Raw genomic sequence first — 22,318 nt, forward strand, 5'->3', positions numbered from 1 at the left:
CGATTCAAGTAAATAAAAGAAACTAATAAGACAAGAAAACTTGTCACAAAATTTACTCGAAATTTTCTCAAACTTTTAAAACACGTTTTTCAATATAAAAAATTAAAAACTTTTAGAACTGATTCTAATGTATTTTAAAAACATCCCAAACTCATAGAAAAACAACATGATATTTAATTTAAAGGCAAGAACAATAAATTAAAAAAATCTAAGATAACAATTCTAACTTGTCACAAAATTAGTAAACTTTCGAAAACGATTTTTAAGGTCATAATTTTAAATACATGTACATGCATATCTTTGACCATTGCTCTGATACCATTTGTTGGAATTGATCTACGGTTTAAGAAAAAGTTTAACGCTTCGATAAGCGGCGGAATTTTAAAAAATTTCTTTTAACTAGTAAAACGTTTTTACTAACCTAGACAAAGAGCAAGCATATGTAAATAAAACTAATATGAGCATTAAATATTACTAACCTTTTTAGAAGCTTGAACGTGTAGATGCTTTTGGAAAAGGTTGCAACGTTTGTCTCCCCTCGCAGCACGTCTCTCTTCCTTCCTCGACAACTCGAGCAACCACGAAAGTTTCTATCACTAAATCACTAGAGAGAAAAAGGAATTAGTGTGTGGGCACTTTTAAACACTACGACTTAAGAACGAGTCTTGAAGTCGAAGAGCTAAAGACTAGGTCAAATGAGGACCTAGGTGCCAAAACAAAAAACGAAATTGACTAGAGAAAGAGAGACAGGATTCGACAAAGTCTAGAGAGAGAGTCTCTCAAATCTCTAAAACTTGGATGATTGAAATGTGTGGAATGAGGCTCCTATGTATAGGAGAGGTCTCACCTTCAATAACATAGTTTCCTCTTCTATAGAATATCACATATTCATGAGCCAATTTCCCTTTTCCTTCATAGAGTCACACGGCCAAGACTTGCCAAGGAAGTTCTTCGATTTGTTTCCTCTTTTATTTTGCTTCTCCCTTGACCCTTATGGCCGAATTTCCCTTATGCCATGCATAGGAAATTTGTTTCCTCTTTTTCTTTTGGCAAATATCTTGATACATTTATGCACAAAATATTCTCTCTTTTCCCTTGGGTGGTAGGCGCCCATATTCACTCTAGAAGGGGCTTCCAGAAGCTCCTTCATTTGTTCATGACAACATGGAAAAAGGTCATTAAGAATTTTCAATAAAATTCTTATGAAATGAAATTAATCCACAAGTCCCAATGATCAAGTCATGGCCGAGTGTTATTGAGTCATCAAATGACCTTGTCAAAAAATTTATTTACATTCATTTCATCCTACGTCTCAAAAGACAAAAATACCATTTTGACAATTTTCGCAAAAGTTGTCTCGTTTTTGTTTTGACTTAGCTTCTAGTTTAACTATTCCTACTCGATGTGATTCGTGATAGTGACCTGATGGATCCAAATGAACAAAGCTTGAGCTAAACACTTGGACTCAAAAGTTCACAAACCTTTTCCAAGTTTAGCTTAATGTCAACTGACTCCACTAAAGAGTTAACACTGAAAATCTCTCGGTTCAAATGAATTTATTTTCTACCCAAGAATTCAACCAAATTATGATGAGCGGATCCACTGAATATTATCTATGTTTACACTTAATGAATATCATCAGGTAGTCCGGATTTACAAAATTACCATTTTACCCTTCTAGCTGTTATTTCCTCAACTCATGTGTCGCTTGTGAATAAGTTAGAAACAACGTATTGACGAGGAGCTAATAAGTCACATTGTTTCATCCAAAAAAAGTCAAGACTCAATTTGGACACTGGCCAGTTCATTTATTCACACTCCAAGGAACAAAGCATGAGGTGATATACATTGCATTTCAGCAATCTTGTACATGAATTCCATATCTATGAGAACATCACAAAGTTACTCATGACATTCTCACAACTTAGTATTTCACCAATAGGCCTTGTTCGGAATCACATAGTGAGTCCGAACTCAGACTTTCTCAAATGAGAATACGTAAGGTGTGAAATGGCATGTCTCATTTCAGGATTAAGGTAAGCACGATGCAATTCATACGTAGTGACTTCGAGACATAAGAGGTTAAATGGTTTGTTCTTATCTTGTCTCTAGAAGTACATTGGTCAATTCAGTACCTTCGAAAGATACCTAGAAGAACTATAGAGTCTCCAACTCTCAATGCCTCATAACCAGACATCATAGATTCTTCTAACAATCATACTGAGGTCAATAGTCCTTTGACCCTTAGATTGCAAATGTATCGTTTTAAGCAAACTACGAAGAGTTTGTTCATGCAAATCTACATTTGTCTCTTCGTAAGTTGTTAGGTTTGTTTATGGATTAAAGACTAATGTTTTATCATAAAGCTTCAAACAGACAAGGAGGAATGAATGAACGTTTCAACTTTTTATTAATGAATAAGCAATTACAAGCAAGAGTCTTCATGAGACTTTATTACATCAAATGTACAAAATAAAGGCTACAACTATTCTTGTGGGCACCATTGACAACAAACTCCCACTTGACTCAAAGAATATGTGTGTAGTCCTTCATGCCTAATCCCTCTCGATGTTGGTCGAAGACCTTGTTCGCTAGGGCCTTGGTGAATGGATCTGCCAGGTTCTCCACCGTTGAGATCTTCTTCACTTCCACATCTCCGTGCTGCACGATCTCTCGAATCAAATGGTATTTCTTCTCAATATGTTTAGAGCGCTTATGGCTTCGAGGTTCCTTTGAGTAAGTGACAGCCCCACTATTATCACAATAAAGGGTCATGGGCTCGTCGAGGTTTGGAACAACTTCCAAATACTTAAGGAATTTTCGAAGCCATACAGCCTCGTTGGATGCTTCAAAAGCAGCCACATATTCTGCTTCCATTGTGGAGTCAGCAATTCAAGATTGATTAATACTTCTCCACACGATAGCTTCAGACAAGGAAGAATGAATGAACGTTTCAACTTTTATTGATAAATAAGAAATTACAAGCAATAGTCTTCGTGAGACTATATTACATCAAATGTATATAAAAAGACACCACTACTCTTCTTGTGGGCACAATTGACAACACTAGCTAGTGATCTGCATATGGAAGAGGAGCATGGTCAAAATCCAAGTCACAACATCGAGAATGCGAGAAAAGAAAACATATCAACACATGATCATAACTCAAAACGAGATTTCACAAATATTATTCATATCTACATCAAGTCAAAAAGATATACACAACCTGCATTCATGCATCTACTATTTACATATCACATGGCAGCTATCGCTATATACACAAATCTACAGACTCCCAAAAAGAGACTAGCCTTCTCCGAGGCTTAGTCGGATGAGTTTCAAAAAGAAAAACATCACTCGTCAGAACAAAACAAAAATGGTACTCCTACTTTACTGCATGACTAACTACTCGCGTCATGTACGCTCATGCAGCCGGAGCGATCGGAGGCAGGTCCTCCTCCGGGTCGTCCTCCTCGAGATCCTCATCTGGATCCTCCTCTGGATCCTCATCAACATCGCCATTGCCCTCGTCTTTGTTAACCTCCTCATACTGCGGATTGACTCAAAATTGAGCAGACAAAACTAATGAGCCGCCTCCTCCCAGTGATCTCAATGTCTCTGATGCTCAAACGCCCTTCCAAGCACCACCTGGAACATCTGCCAATCACGACAGATGCTTAGAGTCGAAGCATACTGCGTCCAGCGGCTCAACGCAGGACCTCGAAGTAAGGTCACGGCTACACTCGTCCGGAACATATTTCCCATCACAACGACGTCCATCCACTCTATCGTGAGACCGATCCATCGGGTCCAAGTCAACGTACCTCTAAAACCGCTGTAAGTCGAAGCGGACGGAGGAATGTTCAACAGTGCCTCCTGATACGTGTAGATCCGTACCTATCAAAAGACAGATCAACGATTAGCACTAGCATGACACCACAATCCATACCGGAAACATATATCACAAGTCCACATAAAAGGCTAAACACGGGCAAAACCTATCACAACCCGTGACCTCTCATCGGCTTACAAGCCGCGACAGTGAGCAACGTCACAAATCATATAATCATCATATCAATATATTATATTAAACAGATAACGAAATAAATAAACATAGAATCATAACACTTATATTAAACATAATTTAAGTACAATAATATATAAGTATCAAAAGTGGTTGTGGTTATATGAAAAACGCGGGAAAATTTTTCGCTTTTCTCAATTCTAACTTTTAGTCTCCTAACAACTCTTTATATATACATATGAGCTCCTAGGTTTGCGTATATTTACATGAGATAGTTTTAGGAGTGTAGATTACGGAAGGGGTTCAACAAAAGATTATTATACAAAGAAGTTGATCCCGGGTGAGTTCCCATTAGCCCATAGGTCAAGAGATACACGTCCGGTCATCGTCTTCAGTTTCGTCATTCACATCGCCGCCTTGCCCTTCTCTACATTACCAAGATTCATAAAACTATAAGTAAATTGACTCAGTACGTGGGAGTCTAACTTGGAAAGTAAAGCGACTAATGCCATGTGATACCGTGTGACTTGCAAGCAAGCATATAAGAAAGCATGATGCAAATCTAACTAGTTCTAGAGCATGACTAATGTGTGCACACTCTAACTAGTACTTGTCGTCCGTAAGGTTATACACATCCCCCGCTATAACCTTCGGAATGACAAGAAACATGCCTTAGACTTTGAACAGCAGTCGTCCGGTGGCCTAAGAGTTTTATAGTTTGTCTGGGATCCACAAGTGCTACCATCTTCATCACGACGTCAGCGCGGTCGAGATTTTTCAGCAATGAGCTATCAATTCACGATTACCATCTTACTACAGCTCGGCGCACTTTGTGGGCCTCCGTTTGAGTCTCCAATCTACAATGCGCTCGCGTTTTGCGAAGTAGTCCCAAGGCACGCGGGGCACTCAGTGAGCCTCCGTCAGGGTCTCTAACCGACAGTAAGCACGCGTTTTGAGAAACATCCTCATTAGGTACGTGGCAATCAATGGGCCTTCGTTTGAGTACTCAACGCCATCCAAACCGATATGGTCCTTGTTGATGTCGATTTCAACAACCTCAAATTATAATATAGCCACTACCAGAAATATGGGATACAACTACAGTTTTTTTTTAACTTCAGTTTAGCCTTTTAATGTAGTCTTTTAAGATAGACTACGGTCACCTTTTTTTTTTGCCTATATTAGACTCTAGTCGAATATAAAACTATAGTTAATGGTCTTTTTTTATCTACAGTCAATATAAAGAAGTAGTGGTAATACCCAAAAAATTAAAAATTATCAAAATTTCACTACTTTAAAATGGAGGGAAGTTTCCCACTAAAATTTAACACCTTTCACTACAGCTAAATCTAAAGAAGTGGTGGTAGCACTAAAAAAATAAAAAAAATTCTAACATTTCACTATTTTGTTGATGTTGGAGGGAAATTTCCCACAATTTTTTTTGTTTTAAGCGGTACATCAAAATTCTAAAACTGACTAAGTAAAAAAAATAAATCATCTCTCTCATCTTCGTATATCACTCTCTCTCTCTCTCTCTCTCTCTTCGTAACCTTCAGATGCTCTCTCATCTCGTATCTTTCCAGAGTCACCCTTTCTCTAATATTTTTCTCGGATTTGTTAGTGAGCAATTTCTAGGGTTTGACGTCGGAGTGAGTTCAAGAGGCCAAAATTCTTATCTCCGTCGATAGGCTTCGTGTCTTCTTAGGTCGAAAAGCTCGACGGAGATTCGATAGACTTGGGACTTCGAGCTTGAGAGGTAAATCATTGCTTGCTGAAAGTATTGCAGAGGTAAATCATCACTCGTGTTTGTATTCTATTCTTTTTTTTCATCGGTAGAAATTAGGGGTTCCTTCCCCTCTGAGGGAGCCTAGGTCAGATTTGGGGCTTTAGCTTAGTGTTTTTTGATTGACGAATATTGAATATTGTTGCAATCCTCTGATTATTTTGGTCGAATCCTGGTTTTTCCTTTGTTTCATGGTCTCAGAAGAGTTCGACCTAGTTCACTTTGGGGCTTTGTCAATTTTCTTGCTCTATTTTTTGTTTGTGGGTTCGGAGCAAAGGATTATTACCTGTACTATTTAAATATCTGGGATTAATGTGATCTTGTGAGAGGTTTATATTGAACATATTATTTTGTTGGCTACATTGCATCTCTTTGAAATTATATATAAATATTACATATGAAATATATTACATCGATTTTTCAGGAGAGATATCCGTGCGATTGTTTTTGTGCGAAGATTTATCCGATTGAATGTATTTCGTTTCTGTAATTTCAGAAGAGATCGTCGTCGTCGGCTTTAGCTTCGAGCCGAGGGTTTAGCGCTGTCTCGGCTACGAAATGCGCGGCGTCCGATCCAGAACAGTTGAAGAGCGCGCGAGAGGACATCAAGGAGCTTCTCAAGACTACCTTCTGCCATCCTCTTTTGGTATAAATTAGTATATATGTGTTGCTGTATTCGATTTTTCTTACAACAGACCAAGACTAGTTAATCTGGTTATGCTATTTCGAATTAGGTCTTAGCACCATTTGCACTGATTAGGAAGTGTTCGTGTCACGAATTTGGCTAATTCGCTTCTTTCTTTCGTTTTAATCTATTTATTTATTCTGCAAGTTTTTTTTTTTTGCTGAAGATTGGAAATAGTGAACCACTGAAGCAAAATAAAAGCTCACCAGTTCGTTTGATAATGTTTTCCAGCACTTAATTGTTTTGTTTTAATGATTTTTCTGTTGGGAATTACTTATCCATGATTCTGAGAGTTATTATTTATTATATTCTGTGCGATAGGTTCGCCTGGGATGGCACAATGCAGGCACTTACAACAAGAACATTGAAGAGTGGCCACAGCGAGGTGGCACTAATGGAAGTTTGAGATTCGAGATCGAGCTCAAACACGCAGCTAATGCTGGTAAATGACTAGGAAAATGAAATTCATAATTGCGATGGTTGATAGTTTGCTTTTTGGAATAAGAATATCATTGGTAATTTCATGTCTTGTGAATGCTTTGAAGCTTCTTCAACCAATCAAAGAGAAGTATGCTAGTGTGACCTACGCCGACTTGTTCCAGCTGGCCAGCGCTACTGCAGTGGAGGTATTTTTATTTTAAGTTTTTCTTTTAACTTAAAACTGCAATCTGAGATTTTCAAATGCGTACAAATTTCAACTCATCAAGTGCTTTTGAGAATTCAGGAAGCTGGAGGTCCTAGACTGCCCATGAAATATGGAAGAATAGATGTGACAGGACCTGAACAGTGCCCGGAAGAAGGCCGGCTTCCCGGTGAGTGAAAAAACTTCTATTCGCTACTAATTCTTTTGTTGTGCCATGCTTGGTTTGTTACCATTGTCGGCTTTGTTTGTAAAATACTTGCTGTCCAATTTTTCACAGATGCCGGTCCTCCTTCCCCTGCACAGCATCTTCGAGATGTTTTCTATAGAATGGGCTTGAATGACAAGGTGAGCTTTTGAAGACTTAGCTTACGAATCTGAATTAGATGTCTTATTATATTCTGTTTTATCTTCAGGAAATTGTTGCACTGTCCGGTGCCCACACGCTTGGAAGGTCTAGACCCAATCGTAGTGGCTGGGGCAAGCCAGAGACTAAGTATACGGTATTGAAACATGCGTGCTCTTTTAGTTTCAGGAAAGAAAAAAAAAAAGAGATGCTACAGTTACCTGAATTATACACCTTGTTATCGTGCTTCTATAAGATTCTGCGACTTTTTTTTTTCCATTCAATATGTATAGAACTCATTGGGTACAATTTGGAATTTGTTTTGGAAATCATTATTAGGTGTTTTTTTGGATATTTATGTAAATGATATTTATTATTGATTTAATGAAATATGAGATTTTTTGGATATTATTATTGTATTTAATATAAATGTATTTCATTTTATATTTATTTAAATATATATTTTTTGGAAATAAGATGTAGTCTATATTGTTAAAATAGAATTTCATAGATATAAACTACAGTTAAAAAATGTAGTCTTCAAGAGAAAAGACTGGAGTCATAGGCAAAGAGATAAGACTCCAGTGCAATAGATGCCACAAAAACGCCGTAGTCTGTCTAATTGAATCAATTTAGACTACTTGTTAAAACTGTAGTGTTTTTTTCTTATGTAATTTTGTTTTATATAACTACAGCATAACGTTGTAGTATTTATAGATGAGACTAGTAAGACTTCATCTAAAAAATGTAGTTATATATTTTAACTACAGTCTTATAAAACATATACACTACGGCAAAAAACTGGAGTCATAATCAAAGAGATAAGACTCCAATGCAATAGATGACAGTCTGTAAATTGTAGTCGACTTAAAATGACAATGGCATTCGGCAGTAGTTAGAGGCCAAATTTCTGGTAGTGAGCATTTATATATTTGATTTATTATAAGTATGGGTTTCAGGAGACGTCGTATAAGAAGCAAAAAAGGAAATTTGAAAGAAATGAACCGGAATAAAATATAATTGCTCGAAGCTTTTATTTAAAACTGAATAAATTACAGACCGGAAGGAGATGAAGTGCTGAACTTAACAGAGATGAATTCAAAATAAGGTAATAAATAATCGAGAATAAATGGTTGCTTGCGTGTGTGAATTTTGACATATCAGCTTCTATTTATAGTCGAGGTTGGCCTGTAGAAGCGGACACGTGTTCGTCAGCTCGTCTCCATCACGTCGCTAGTCAAAGCTACCCCAGATCCGATCTTCGCGGCGAGGTCTTTCATCTGACCGAGACCACTTCTTCGTGCTGAGTCAACGCGGACGGCTCTTCCTGTGACGAACCGGGCTCTTTATTGGGCCTGGGCCGAGCTCCATGTGTCGAGCTCGGTCCAGACATATCCTTGGGAGCCGGGCTAAGTCTGTTGTTGGGCTTTGGTCGGTCCAAAGCCCAACTTAAATGGTTTTGTTATTTTTATTTTTTAGAAATTTGATTTCTGACCCCCACAATTAACCCCCGGGTATTTTGAAAAATGTTTCAATCATTTTTTAAAATACTTGAGCGAAATTTTCGACATCCCGAAAAATGGGGGGGAAAGATTCGAATTTTCGATTTTAGGCGCGATGCTTATTTCCTGAATATTTTGACACGTGGTGCGGGCGTAATCGTGCTTCGTCAGTCAAAATCGAAGAGTCGGGAATTACTGTTATATCAAAATATTCGATTTGATTCGCAATCATTAGATATTCTCGGAATTCGGTTTTAAAGTAAGTGGTTATAAATAAGAGTTATTCGAAGGGATGTCTCACTTCATTTATATTTCGAACGGCTTTGGCGAAAAAGGTAATCCCTCATTCTTTTCACCTTTCTGAAACACTTTATTCTCTCTCTCTCCTTTTTTTTTCTCAAACGCTCTTTGTTTTCTACGACTTCAGCCTTAAAGTTCTTCATTTCACCCGGCGATCTCAAGCTAAAGTTTATTTTCTGAGTACTTCGCCATTGGTTTTGTTAGTGAACCTAGACAAAGTTCCCCTCTTCAAACACTTCTCCCTCACCTTTTAGGCTTAAATTTTCATAAACTACGACGTCGGGGACTGAGATTCCGCAACCGGGACCCAATTCTTTGGGTAATGAGGACATCCTCATGCCTTCCGCTATCGGAAGCTCGGACCTCCTGAGCATTCGTAACAGATATCAAATAGCCCCCGAGATCGGGCTTCTTTTGCCTCCCCCTCTTGCTACAGGGGATACCGTAGTCGAAGGGTACTGTTGTATGTATGAAGTCTGGTTGGAATCCTGTGGACTTCGGTTCCCGATCCATCCCCTTCTTTTCGACTTCGTTGAGGCCCTGGGGCTAACTTTGCCCCAGATGTGTCCCAACTTTGTCCGAATGGTCATGGGTCTCTTGGTCGTGGCCCATGAGCAGAATGTTGACCTCGCTTTGACGGACATGGTCCGTCTTTGCGTTGTCAAGGCGAATTCGAAGCACGACCCCAAGTGCTTTTATCTTTCGAAGGCTGCGGGCCGGGGCGTGGTCTCCGGTCTCCCTTAGAAAGACAAGAACTGGGGACGGCGCTATTTTTACTTCGCCGTCAATGAGCAGTCCCTCGGGAGCCGAGCTCGTAACTTCTCGGCGAAGTGGGCGAGCTCTCCGAGTATGCGAATTTATCGTTCAAAAGTTGTTTTTTTTACCGTGTATTATTAAACTTGCTGTATGCAGAAAAGATCAAGGCTCCTTCGATCGCGGAGTTCGCAGTCAAGCTTGACCTGCTTCGCGAGGGTATCAACGATTGGCCAAGCTTCACCCCGGTGCGGTTCATCTCAGCCGGACTTTGGCCTCCCCCTCCTAGACACAGTAAACTCGACGCCGTTATCTGGTTTTGTTCGATGAGTTCATATTATAATTTTTTTTAGTCGCCGAGGAAACGATGAATGTCCCTCTGAGTGCTCGGGATGCGAGGCGTAGTAAGAAAGCCGCGGTGGCATCTTCTTCGGCTGCCGCGCCCTCAGGTCTTTCTCAGGATCCCGAGGTCGAGGTCACCGGGGAGCGCTCCCGAGCCGATATCCCAGTTGTGGATGTCGAAGCCGAGGCCGCCCCTGCGGGGGCCGGAGAGGTTCAAGGCGTCCCGGTGCCCCAATCTGCCTCCATTACGCCTGCTGGGTAGGAGGGCGCCTCGGCCGAGGCCAGTGCGGGGCCCAAGAAAAGGAAGACTCCCGCTGGCCGGAGCGAGAGTCGAGACGATGAAGAGGATGCCCCTTATGAGGGCGAGCTGAAGAGGAAGAAAAAGAAGAAAGGGGCAACGGGGACAGGGATCCGGATTCGGTGGTCACCCCTAGCGAGCCAGAGAATGCTCCCGAAGTCGGAGCGGAACAGGGTGAGAATACCCCGGCCGGCGACAGCGGCGCGGCGAGGACTCGGGGCGGCCTCGTGAGGACGCAAGGAGGTGATCCCGGTGCTTCTTCTTCGAGTCCGAATAAAAAGTATCTCGTCAATTTTCATTACAACCAGGATCATCTTCTTTGCGATGACTTTTATTCGTCCGCTGGACTCGTCAGGCAGATGACCATAGAAGGTCATGGACTGCCGAAGGTTCCCAAACTGACGGAGTCGGACTGGTACCGATGCATGGCATCGACCATTACCGGGGTAAGTTTATACTTCGTTTCTTCTATTACGATTTTCAATGGATGGCCGAACTAAAACACTTAATACTTTTCGTGTTGCTTTCTTTTCTTTTTGCAGCTGTGTACCCAGTTCAACCGGGGGGGTCTACCGGTATGAGAGGGCATCTCCGAAAGGCGAAAGCCTCTCTTGAGGAGCTCGACACGGTGAAGAAGGGGACAGAGTCCCTTCAAGCCGAGCTGAAAGAAGTTGGCGGAAAGGTAGCTTCCCTTGAAGAGGACGTTGCCGCCAAGGACGCGCTCTTGGCGAAGTACAAAGCCGCCCAGGGCGATCTGGTGGTGAAGGCGAAGGGCTTGGAGGCTGAGGTCACAAAGAAGGAGGCCGCAATCGAGAAGTGGGGCGTCCACTCGGTCGAGCTGAAGAAAAAGCTAGACGTGTCCGAAGCCAAGGTGAGGAACCGGGATCGAGATCTGGCTGCCGCTTTGGGCAAGCTGGCGAAGGTCCAAATATCGGTGAACGTCGAGAACGCTCGGGCAGTCCTATCGACGCATAAGGCGACCTCGATGCGATATCGGAAGCATATACTGAAGTATCGTGCTTAGAAGGAGAAAATGGACGAGGCCATCATCGTCCTGAGGAAGCTTGAGCAGTGTCGGGGCAACAGAGAGTTGATCTCGGAGGCTCTAAAGGGGGATATCTCCGACTGGTCGGAAGAACTTAAAGCCCCTGAGGGCGACAACGCTTAGTACGAGGCAGATTTTGCCGCTGTCGCCGTTCCCGAGGTCGAGGACATCCCTTTTACTCCTTACTCTGACCACTCTCTTCTCGAGGTCCAGCGCGACTCCGTCCCTGATGCTTCCACTGAGGTCCCCGAATCGGCGGTTCCTCCCTTTGATGAGCACGGGTCGATGATGGGGGTGGCGGACGAAGTTCTGAGCCCGATACCCGAGGTCGAGGAAGAGGTGCAGCGATTCACCCCGTCTCCTGAGCATCCCGAGATTTAAGTTCAGAGTTGTTTTCGTCATGGTCCCAATATTATTATTTTTTTTTTAATTTCCTCGCTTTGGGCCCGGTTGTTTTGGGCAAAACTTTAATCTATTCTGAGACAGTTATAGGGGGCTTTGGTACCCCTATTTATTTTGGATTGCTTAATGTTATTTTATTTACTTTATTCTCATGCAGCTTTCTTCTTGTCACTAATTGCCAAGTTTTTTAGTTCGCTCAATCGTTTTAAGAAATGTAGGAATGTGTGTGTGTTGTCCAAGTCATTCAAGTCGCCCCTTTCGTTTTGAGGGTCTTCATGGAACGTCACCTGGCCGAAGTCTCGATCGCTTCGGGCTTTATAAAATCTGTTAAGTCTTTTAGATCGCTGGGATCTAAAATGTTTCCCTTAAGATTTTAGGTCGAGGTCATATGGTGATGTTCTATACGCGGTTAAGTCTTTTAGACCACTACGGTGTCTAACACGTTTCCCCTAGGTCGGAATCGCGGTGCCATACGTTTTAATAGTTGCTAAGTTTTTCAGATAACCAGGATCTAAAACGTTTCCCTTAGGCTGGAGTGAACAAATGAATCTTGTTCGGGCGAGGTCATCTCTGGCGAGGTGCATCCTCTGATTCAGATGTCACGTGAAATGATGAGGTGAGACTTCAGATCTCGCCTTGGTTGTGAGGTATTTACGCCGTGGTCGTAGGACGAGGCGTGGGCTTCGGACCATTTTGCTGCTCTTTTGTAGTTGTTACCCGACGGGCGAGGAAGGTTGTTTTTATTTTTGGGACTGTGCCTTTGCATAGAAAGGCTGCCTACGTACCCTTATGCAGGGATCAAGTCAGTCGTAGTTCGATTCTTGCACTTAGCAGTAATATTTTTTTCAAAAAATTGGCTACGTAAGCCACCTAAACTATATGAATTGTAAATTAGCCAACCTTTGGTAAATACTTTGTAAATAGCCAACTTGCATATGTGGCAGCCTATTAACTACCTAAAATATATGTTTGGTTGTGTTAAATAAGTCTTGTATTAATCTGTTAATAAGTTTACTTGGCTATTTACAAGAAATTACCCAAAGGTGGGCTATATCTCAATCCACTATATCCAGGTGGCTATATAACTTAATAACCCTAGTTTTTTATGTTGATCACCTTCCATGATCGCAAAATGGGGATACCACCGAGTGTCTCGAGCTCGTAGACCCCGGGGTGTGCTATTTTTGTGACCCTGTAAGGGCCCTCCCAGTTTGCACCGAGTTTTCCCGCGTTTGCTTCGGCAGTATTTTGGAACACTTTTCGGAGAACCAAGTCTCCTATGTCGAATCTTCTTGCGTTGACTCCCTTATTGTAGAATCTGGCAATGGATTGCCTATAGAGGGACATTCGTGCCAGGGCCGCATCCCGCCTTTCTTCCACAAAGTCCAAGGAGTCGCATAATGATTCGTTGTTTTTCGACTCGTCCTTAGGTGCGTGTGTCACCCTAAGGGTTTGCACCTGGTGCTCGACCGCGATGACCGACTCGACCCCGTGAACTAAGGAGAACGGGGTTGTCGGTCGTCGGGGACTGGTTCGATATGCCTAGAGCACGCCAGGCAGCTCTTCTGCCCATCGCCCTTTCTTGGCGTCGAGCCTCTTTCGTATTGAGTCTACTATAGTTTTGTTTGTTGCCTCCGCGTGTCCATTTCCTTGGGGATACCGAGGTGTCGACATCCTCAATTATATGTTATTGCGGAAGCAGAAAGTTCTAAATTTTTTTTATATGAATTGTGACCTGTTGTCTGTTACGATCTCGTGGGGGGTTCCATGCCGACAGATTATATTCTTCCAGATGAATGCGGTTACGTCGACGTCCTTTACCAGGACGAAAGCGCCTGCTTCGACCCATTTTGAGAAATAATCTGTTAAGATCAGTAAGAATCTTAATCCGCCAGGAGCGGACGGCATTGGTCCCACGATGTCCATTGACCATTTCATGAATGGGTATGGAGACGAGATGGAGGACAACTCTTCGGCAGGTCTTTTTATGTTGGGAGCGTGGCGTTGGCATTGGTCGCAGCGGCGCGAATGTGCCTCGCAATCTGCCAGCATGGTCGGCCAAAAGAAGCCTTGCCTTTTTATTTTGAGGGCAAGTGCTCTACCCCCTGTGTGGCTTCCGCACTCTCCCTCGTGTACATCTTCCAGGATTCGTTTTGACTCGTCCGTGCTAACGAACTTAATGTATGGTCCTGCGAAGCTTCTTTTATATAGATTTCTGTCTATTACATAGAATCTTGCGCTCCTTAGTATTAGCTTTCGTTTTGCCATCCTATCGGACGGGACCGTACCAGTCGTGATGTAACGTATGATTTCATCTCTCCAATCCCCCCCTTCTATAGTTATTACTGCCGTGACAGTGATGGCTATGGGATGTTGTTTGATTGTCTCAACTGGTATTACCCTTTTGAGGTCCGGGTCCGAAGTAGATGCCAATGTAGCTAGTGCGTCTGCAGAGGTGTTTTCGCCCCTGGGGATTCGCGTTAGGGAAAATTGTTTGAATTGCGCCGCAAGGTCTTTCACGACCTTTGAATAGGCTTCCATCCGCTCATCCCTTATTTCGTACTCGTCGGAGTATTGGTTTGCTACAAGCTGCGAGTCGCAGTAAGCCTGCATTTGCTTTGCTCCCACGGCTGTGACCAATCTTAGTCCGGCTATCAGCACCTCGTATTCGGCTTCGTTGTTGGATGCAACGAAGTCGAGTCTGAATGATTGTTCGATGACCTCGTCGTCGGGCGATGTCAGGTGTATTCCTACCCTGCCCCTTGCTTTGATGATGCGCCATCCACTTTCAGTGTCCAAGTGCCATCATCTTTGGTCACGGCTAGGTCCTCTCTCGGGAGTTCGATGAGGAAATCCGCAAAAACTTGAGATTTAGTGCAAGTCCTGATTCGGTACTCAATGTCGTACTCGCTTAGTTCTACTGCCCATTTGGTCAATCTCCCTGACTGGTTGGGGCTGTACAGAAAACTTCTTAGCGGTTGGGTCGTCATCACTATTATGGAATGGGACTGGAAATACGGCCGAAGTTTTCGCGCTGCGGAAACTACGGCTAGTGCCAATTTCTCCATTATAGGATATCGAGTTTCGGCGTCGACTAATGACTTGCTTACATAGAATATGGGTCGTTGGTCGCCTTGCTCTTCCCTAACGAGCACTCCACTAACCGCTGCCTGGGAGACGGCAATGTATAAGTAGAGAGGTTCCCCTGTCACAGGTTTTGCTAAAATCGGGGGTGTCTCTAGGTACGCTTTAAGTTCTTTGAATGCCTCCTCACATTTTTCGCTCCACTCGAGTTTCTTATTTCCTTTCAGGAGTCGATAGAACGGGAGGCAATTATCGGTAGATCGAGAGATGAAGCGATTGACGGCGGCGATGCGGCCTGTTAGTCGCTGCACTTCTCGCCTATTACGGGGTGAGGGCATTTCCCTCAGGGCGTTTAGTTGGTCTGGATTTGCCTCAATTCCACGTTGGGTGACCAGATACCCAAGAAATTTTCCAGACGATACCCCGAAGGAACACTTGGCGGGGTTTAACTTCATTTGGTATTCGTTCAATACCTCGAAGCATTCCTGCAAGTGCCCTACGTGATCACATTCTCTTAGGGACTTGACGAGCATGTCATCAATGTACACCTCCATGGTTTTTCCTATTTTTTCTTTGAACATTTCGTTGACTAGCCTTTGATAGGTTGCGCCAGAGTTTTTTAGTCCAAATGGCATGACCTTGTAGCAATAGGTGCCTCGGTCAGTTATGAAAGCCGTTTTCTCTTGATCGTCCGGGTGCATTAGGATCTGGTTATGTCCAGAGAATGCGTCCATGAACGAAAGCATTTTGTGTCCCGCGGCTGCCTCTACCAGCTGGTCGATGCATGGCAAGGGGAAGCTGTCTTTGGGGCATGCTTTATTCAAATCAGTGAAGTCGATGCATACCCTCCATTTTCCATTTTTCTTTTTTACGACGACGGTATTTTCCAACCAGTCCGGATATTTGACTTTGCGGATTGAGTTAGCCTTTAGGAGTCTTTCGACTTCGTCGTTAACTATTGATGCTCTGTCGGGACCAAGTTTACGCCTTTTCTGCGTAACGTCGATGCTAATCCCTGGCATATCTTCCGCGGTCCAAGCAAAGGTAGATTTGTTCCGTTTTAGGAAACAAATCAGTTCTTGTTGTATTCCCCCTTTTAGCTCGGCTCTGATTCCCACGCACTTGGAGGGGTCGAGACCGTCGAGTTATATTTGTACCGTCATTTCAGTGCTCGGGGAGTCCCGTTCTTCTAGTTTAGAGCCTTCATTTTTTGTGGACTCTAAGTTCGTTAATTGCTATTGCTTCTCACTAGATTCTTTAACATTTTGCTTGTGGTTAGTGAGGTAGCAGCTTCGGGAGGTCGCCTGATTACCTCTTATCTCGCCTACTCCTTCAAGCGTGGGGAACCGGATACACCGATGAAAGGTAGAGGGAACGGCCCTCATTCGATGTATCCACGGTTGCCCTAAGATAATATTGTAAGGGGAGAGGCATTCCAGGACCTGGAATTCGACTATCTTATTTATAGCATTGGTTTTAACGGGCAGTTTGATGGTTCCTATTGAGGGAGTGGTCGACCCGTTGAAGCCCGTTAATTGGGTCTGCTCCATCTCGATCTCTGATTCTTCGATCCCCATGCTCTTAAGGGTATCTTTGAAGATTAGATCTACGGAGCTTTCCCCATTGATTAGGACTCGAGCGACCTCACAGTTGGACACGTCGATTGTTATTACGAGCGCATCGTCATGCTGGTCCGCTGTCCCGGCGGCTTCTCTCTCGGAGAATGAGATTCGGACATCTTGGTCTTCTTCGATCTTGACGGTCTTGTTCGTCAGCTGACGCTGATGAGCCTTAATTGAATTGACTGAGCTTTTGCAAAACTTCGATCCACCCATTATGAAGTCGACTCGGTGTTTTGCCGCGATCGGCGGGGATTCTGGCTCCCCTTCTTCGATGGGCCTAGATCTTTTTGGCGAGGGATTGCCTCTGCCGCGGTTATTAAAAACCTTCTTCTTGGGCGGGGAACCCAGGTCGACATTTTTCAGTTCCCCCTTTGCAGACTTTTCGGCCAGTACTTTGCGCATAGTTTCGCAATTTATTGTGGCATGGTCGGTGGCTTGGTGGAATTCGGAGAACGCGTTTGGATCCCTGGTCCATTTTTTTGCTTGGGGACCTCCCTCCTTGCTTTCTTCTCCTATATTGAAAACGAAACCTGGAGGGGCGTGCTGCTTCCTGGTTTGCGTTCCGACCTCTTGAGGACTGGGCCTGCAAAGATTGTTCCCAGCGCTTACGGGGCGTACCCATATGTTAGCGTGGGGTTTCTTTTCGGCTGCACGCTGTTTTGCCAAGAAGGCGAACTCCTCCTCGGCTTTGGCGTAGTTCGCGGCTTTGTGGATTGCGTCTTCTAGCGACAGGGGCCGGTTCACAGTCATTTCCAACTTGAACCTCGATTCATGCCATAGTCCGTTCCTCAGGGAGGTTATGGCTGATTCGGGGTTAACATTGGAAATTTTCGGGAGCACATCCTTATAGCGGACCATATAATCCTTTAAGGATTCATTTTCCTTCTGTTGAACCCCCCATAGGTCAGCTATCGTGAGTTCGTCTTCAATGAACATCGAATAATGTTTTAGGAAGGCTGCCGACAGTTTGGCGAAGCTATCGATGGAGTTCGGCTCGAGTCTGGAGAAGCATTCCAAGGCAGCTCCAAACAAGCTTTCAGCGAACAACGGGCATTACCCTGCCTCTTGTTCTCTCTCTGTTAGCATGGCTCGTCCCATCGCAATCCTGAAAGACAGGATGCAAGCTTTCGGGTTCGAGGTCCCGTTATACAGTGGGAGCCGAACTTTCCCGGCATCCCCAATAAAGACGTCGGTTATATTTTTTGCGAAATGGGTTCTTCCCGTTTCGGCGACAAGTCGGTCTATCTCTGGGGTCGAGCTGGTCGCACTGTGGAATTTTGAGCGAACAACCTTTAGCTCGGCTGTTACCGACTCTTTGAATTTTTCGAATTCCGTCGTGCTGGGTTCGCCTTCTTGAAAATGGCGAAGTCCCGTGCGCACTGGTGTGACCGTAGTAGCTTCGCCCCGGTTAGTGTGCGTCTGGTTCTGCCCGCCAAAATATTGGGGGGTGAACATCTGGAAAGTCGTTGCAGGGCGAGGTCCGAAATCAGTCGGGAAAGATCCTTGAGGTGCACCCGCTGGCGGGGGTGGGGGCAGTCCCTCCAGATCGATCGCGGCTTCTGTAGGGACCTCTTCTGTTCCCCCTCCGGGCTGTGAACTTGAACCCGGAGGTAGGTCCGTGCCCTGAGGGACTTGCATCCCGGAGAAGTCCAAACGGATTCCGGGAGGAAGAGACCGGCTCGTTTGCGCAGCTGACGCCGCGTTGCGAGCGGAATCTAAGGCAGTCACTTGGCCGGATCCCGGCTGTTGACCCGGAGTATTTTGAGGGGTCCAGAGAGAGTCCAGCCGGGCGTTGAGGCTCCGGTTGGTTTCCTCTTGACTTTCAATTTTTTTTTTGTTCATCATATCCAGGATTACACTGATCCCCGGATGGATTGCCTCTCCCGATTCATAGTGAGTTGGGGTGGAAGACATGACTTTGTTTTTCTGGCGAATCTACTTCTTTCGAGGTTAGTCTCGCTGGTGGTTCCCACAGACGGCGCCAAATTGTTGATGTCGATTTCAACAACCTCAAATTATAATATAGCGTTTATATATTTGATTTATTATAAGTATGGGTTTCACGAGACGTCGTATAAGAAGCAAAAAAGGAAATTCGAAAGAAATGAACCAGAATAAAATATAATTGCTCGAAGCTTTTATTTATAACTGAATAAATTACAGATCGGAAGGAGACGAAGTGTTGAACTTAACAGAGATGAATTCAAAATAAGGTAATAAATAATCGAGAATAACTGGTTGCTTGCGTGTGTGAATTTTGACATATCAGCTTCTATTTATAGTCGAGGTTGGCCTGTAGAAGCGGACACGTGTTCGTCAGCTCGTCTCCATCACGTCGCTAGTCAAAGCTACCCCAGATCCAATCTTCGCGGCGAGGTCTTTCATCTGACCGAGACCACTTCTTCGTGCTGAGTCAACGCGGACGGCTCTTCCTGTGACGAACCGAGCTCTTTATTGGGCCTGGGCCGAGCTCCATGTGTCGAGCTGGGTCCAGACATATCCTTGGGAGCCGGGCTAAGTCAATTGTTGGGCTTTGGTCGGTCCAAAGCCCAACTTAAATGGTTTTGTTATTTTTATTTTTTAGAAATTTGATTTCTGACTCCCACAGTCCTCAAGACAAGTCAACGACTTGCGGGTACCGCTGATAAAATTTCATTATGATTTGGGTACTCGTTAGCACTCAGAGTACACATCAATGCTACTTATAGGAGAGCGACTCAGGATAAACCCTTAAAGAGATTTCATTCCCCTTTTACGCTCATTAGTGTTTTAAGTTGAAGACTTGGGACGTGACTCCCAATACTTATACCCTCGATTTGAATCCGAGAGTTAAACTCTTGTCTCCCCCATGCTAATGTGTCAGGCGCAAAATTTAAGGGATGATTATATCACATAGTAGAGGATGGGTTACACAAGTCTATGTTTGAACTTATCAGGGGAACCCGTGCAAGTTTTCAAGAAAAGCGGCCGAAGCCTTAATCTTTGAGATTATTCGTTTTTATGGATTTTCCTACTCTTGTTTAGTAACACGTCACAATGCATGTAAACAGAGTTATTCCCTTGGTATGTAGTTGACTTAGGTCTCCACACTTACCTGTAATAGTTCATCGAAAAACTTGTTGACTTGAGGAGTTTCTTCGATATGCACACTTCTCGAGACTATCTAACATGTCCTAGAGCGTCGAGAGAACTAGAATACGAAGTTGAAACTTCATTAGTTATTCGATTCAGAAATGTTGAAGAATTTAAGGTTCATTATCAGGATCGTTGCGAGTCGGTTCGGGGTTCGAGAATTTAATTTACTTATTTCCCGGTTTTTCAGAAATTAAACTTATTTAAGACCCGTACGTGTTAGTATCGAAAGGATAGTACGAAATAAAATCCAATCATTATTTTAACGAGTCTTAAATAAACTAAATAAATAATCCGAAGTCTGACAAACCGAGAAAATCGAAATTAATTAACCAAAAATTAAATTCCCGAACATCTTTTAATTAAATAATTAAGAATTATTTAAAATAAATCTAAATCATTAGATATACGATCTAACTCGAGAGTATTGAACGCTATAAAGCGATTCAGGAACTCACGAGTTAGATCGGGATCTAGTCTTTTTATGAATTCTCTAACTTCCGGTTTCGATGCGTCCAATTCCACTGACTTTAGCTTGTCCGACTCGATCCACGTATAAGCTGCGAAATTCAACATAGATATCAAGTCAACCAATAATTTCAACTCAGACTCGAATCTAAAAATTTGAATTCTCGATCTTTTACTAAGGCCCGAGAGATTTTCAAAGTTCCGACAAACAAAACCAATTCTCAAACAAATCAAATCATTTCCAAATCGAAAATGAAACGAAACAACCAAACCAAACCAATCAAACCAGACCAAATCATTTCCAAATCCAGAACCGAACTAAACGAACATCAATCTCAAATCATAACAACCAATTTCATGTCAATTCTCAAATCAAACCAATCAAACCAGACCAAATCATTTCCAAATCCAGAACCGAACAAACCGAATATCAAAAATCAATCTCAAACCACAATAACTAATTCAAACCAATTCATACCTCAATTCTCATATCCTAAGCAAAACGGTTAGCGTAATCATAGGTCGACCAAGTTCGAACAAATAAATGGCTCGACTCAAAGTCCGGCCGGAACCAACACACACATCAAATCAGCCAAAATCAACATATCCGACCAGATTTCAGTCTCAAACCGAGATAACAATCAGCCAACAAACACATTCAAAAAGTCTCGCCCAAACGAACAATGAGAGAAAATCTATCAAACAACGAATCATCACCGAATCACAAATCCAAACTAGAATTTTTCCGACTCGACCAACAATAACATTAACTGTTTCAGAATTTAAAACAACATCACAAACACACACACACGGCAAGAATTTCACACGGCAAAAACAGTACTTCATCACCTAATAATTCCAATCTAAAAACAAATAGAAGGAATCAATTTTACTCACAAATCCGAGCATAAAACCAATCCAAAAATCATCAACTCAATCTCAGAATCACAAAGCCCCAATTCCATTTTCATAAACCCTAAATTTTGGATTTCATGACTAAGTGAGAAATTTCTTACCTCAACTTGAGGAATCGAGCTACCAAGGCCAAATCTTATCTCCTTGCCCCGTCCGAGACGCTCGCCGAAGCTCCTGGAACACGCGGCCAAGAAGAACCAAGAAAGGGGTTTCAAACCCTAGAAGGAATTCAAAGGAATTCGGAGAGAAATTGGAGGAATTAAATCCAATTCTTACATGCAATAGCTTCACCGAGGTCCACTTCTTCTTCTCCGGTGGCCAGATTCGCGCGCGCGGTCTGTTGTGCGCCGGGGCTTGCTCGCGATTTTCCTGGTTCGTGGCATGGCTGGGTGAATAGGTGTTGTGGTCGGGGTCGCGGAGCTGATGGCGACAAAGAAGAAGAAGATCGGTGTTTTTTTCCTGGTTCTTTTCTTTTGCAGGTCGGGCGCGCGAGAAGATGAAAGAAGGAGGAGGAAGAAGTTGAAGGAGGGGATAAGGAAGAGAGCGAAAGTTCAACCTGACCCCACCTTCAATATTTCTTTTGTAACTTCAAACTGACCCCACCTTCAATATTTCTTTCAAATGGGTCCTGAATATTGTTACAATTATATCCTTTATCACATAATTATTAAATTAAATCTGTAACCGATCGGATTTTAATTATATGATTAAACCGAGAATTTTCTCGTTCGTTGTCGATTAATTTAAATATATTTAAGGTTTTTCGGAAATAATTCTCGTCCTTAAGAATTTATTTCTTAAATTAAGCTCTAGAATATTTCTTCATAAAATAATTTATTATTCGAGACGAAATCGATAAATCATTTATTTATTCCGAAATTTTCTATTACCTTAAAATATTTTAAATTAATTCAATAAACCTATATGATCATAATTCACTCAAGAATTTAATAATAGCAAACGGAAGCTCGTTTATT

The 22,318-nt window shown here is 42.9% G+C and overlaps 2 protein-coding genes and 1 long non-coding RNA gene across 3 annotated transcripts; 1 reads left to right on the forward strand and 2 right to left on the reverse strand.

Moving 5' to 3' along the window:
• Nucleotides 1–6,968: 6,968 nt before the first annotated feature.
• On the forward strand, nucleotides 6,969–9,413 carry LOC149402315 (putative L-ascorbate peroxidase 6, chloroplastic/mitochondrial). Its single transcript, XM_089608316.1, has 5 exons — nucleotides 6,969–7,118; nucleotides 7,217–7,304; nucleotides 7,413–7,480; nucleotides 7,549–7,635; nucleotides 9,408–9,413. Exons 1-5 carry the CDS (start codon nucleotides 6,969–6,971, stop codon nucleotides 9,411–9,413), a joined length of 399 nt encoding a protein of 132 aa, XP_089464442.1.
• Nucleotides 9,414–16,439: 7,026 nt separating this feature from the next.
• On the reverse strand, nucleotides 16,440–17,762 carry LOC149402316 (uncharacterized). The gene has a single exon (XM_089608317.1). It carries the CDS (start codon nucleotides 17,760–17,762, stop codon nucleotides 16,440–16,442), a length of 1,323 nt encoding a protein of 440 aa, XP_089464443.1.
• Nucleotides 17,763–20,202: 2,440 nt separating this feature from the next.
• On the reverse strand, nucleotides 20,203–21,868 carry LOC149402317 (uncharacterized). Its single transcript, XR_016296193.1, has 3 exons — nucleotides 21,618–21,868; nucleotides 21,443–21,515; nucleotides 20,203–20,518 (listed from the first exon to the last, which is right to left on the reverse strand). It is a non-coding gene; the product is annotated as an uncharacterized LOC149402317 (long non-coding RNA).
• Nucleotides 21,869–22,318: the final 450 nt, after the last annotated feature.

Source organism: Urtica dioica, chromosome 3, assembly GCF_054948205.1.
Source record: "Urtica dioica subsp. dioica isolate 48M chromosome 3, U.dioica_male_clone48M_v1_H2, whole genome shotgun sequence".
NCBI lineage: Eukaryota > Viridiplantae > Streptophyta > Magnoliopsida > Rosales > Urticaceae > Urtica > Urtica dioica.

Coding starts and splice junctions, on each gene's coding strand:
- LOC149402315 (XM_089608316.1), top strand. CDS start 6,969: ATGGTTGATAGTTTGCTTTTTGGAATAAGAATATCATTGGTAATTTCA. Junction 7,119..7,216: donor CCAGCGCTACTGCAGTGGAG/GTATTTTTATTT, acceptor TTGAGAATTCAG/GAAGCTGGAGGTCCTAGACT. Junction 7,481..7,548: donor GAATGGGCTTGAATGACAAG/GTGAGCTTTTGA, acceptor TTTTATCTTCAG/GAAATTGTTGCACTGTCCGG.
- LOC149402316 (XM_089608317.1), bottom strand. CDS start 17,762: ATGTTCATTGAAGACGAACTCACGATAGCTGACCTATGGGGGGTTCAA.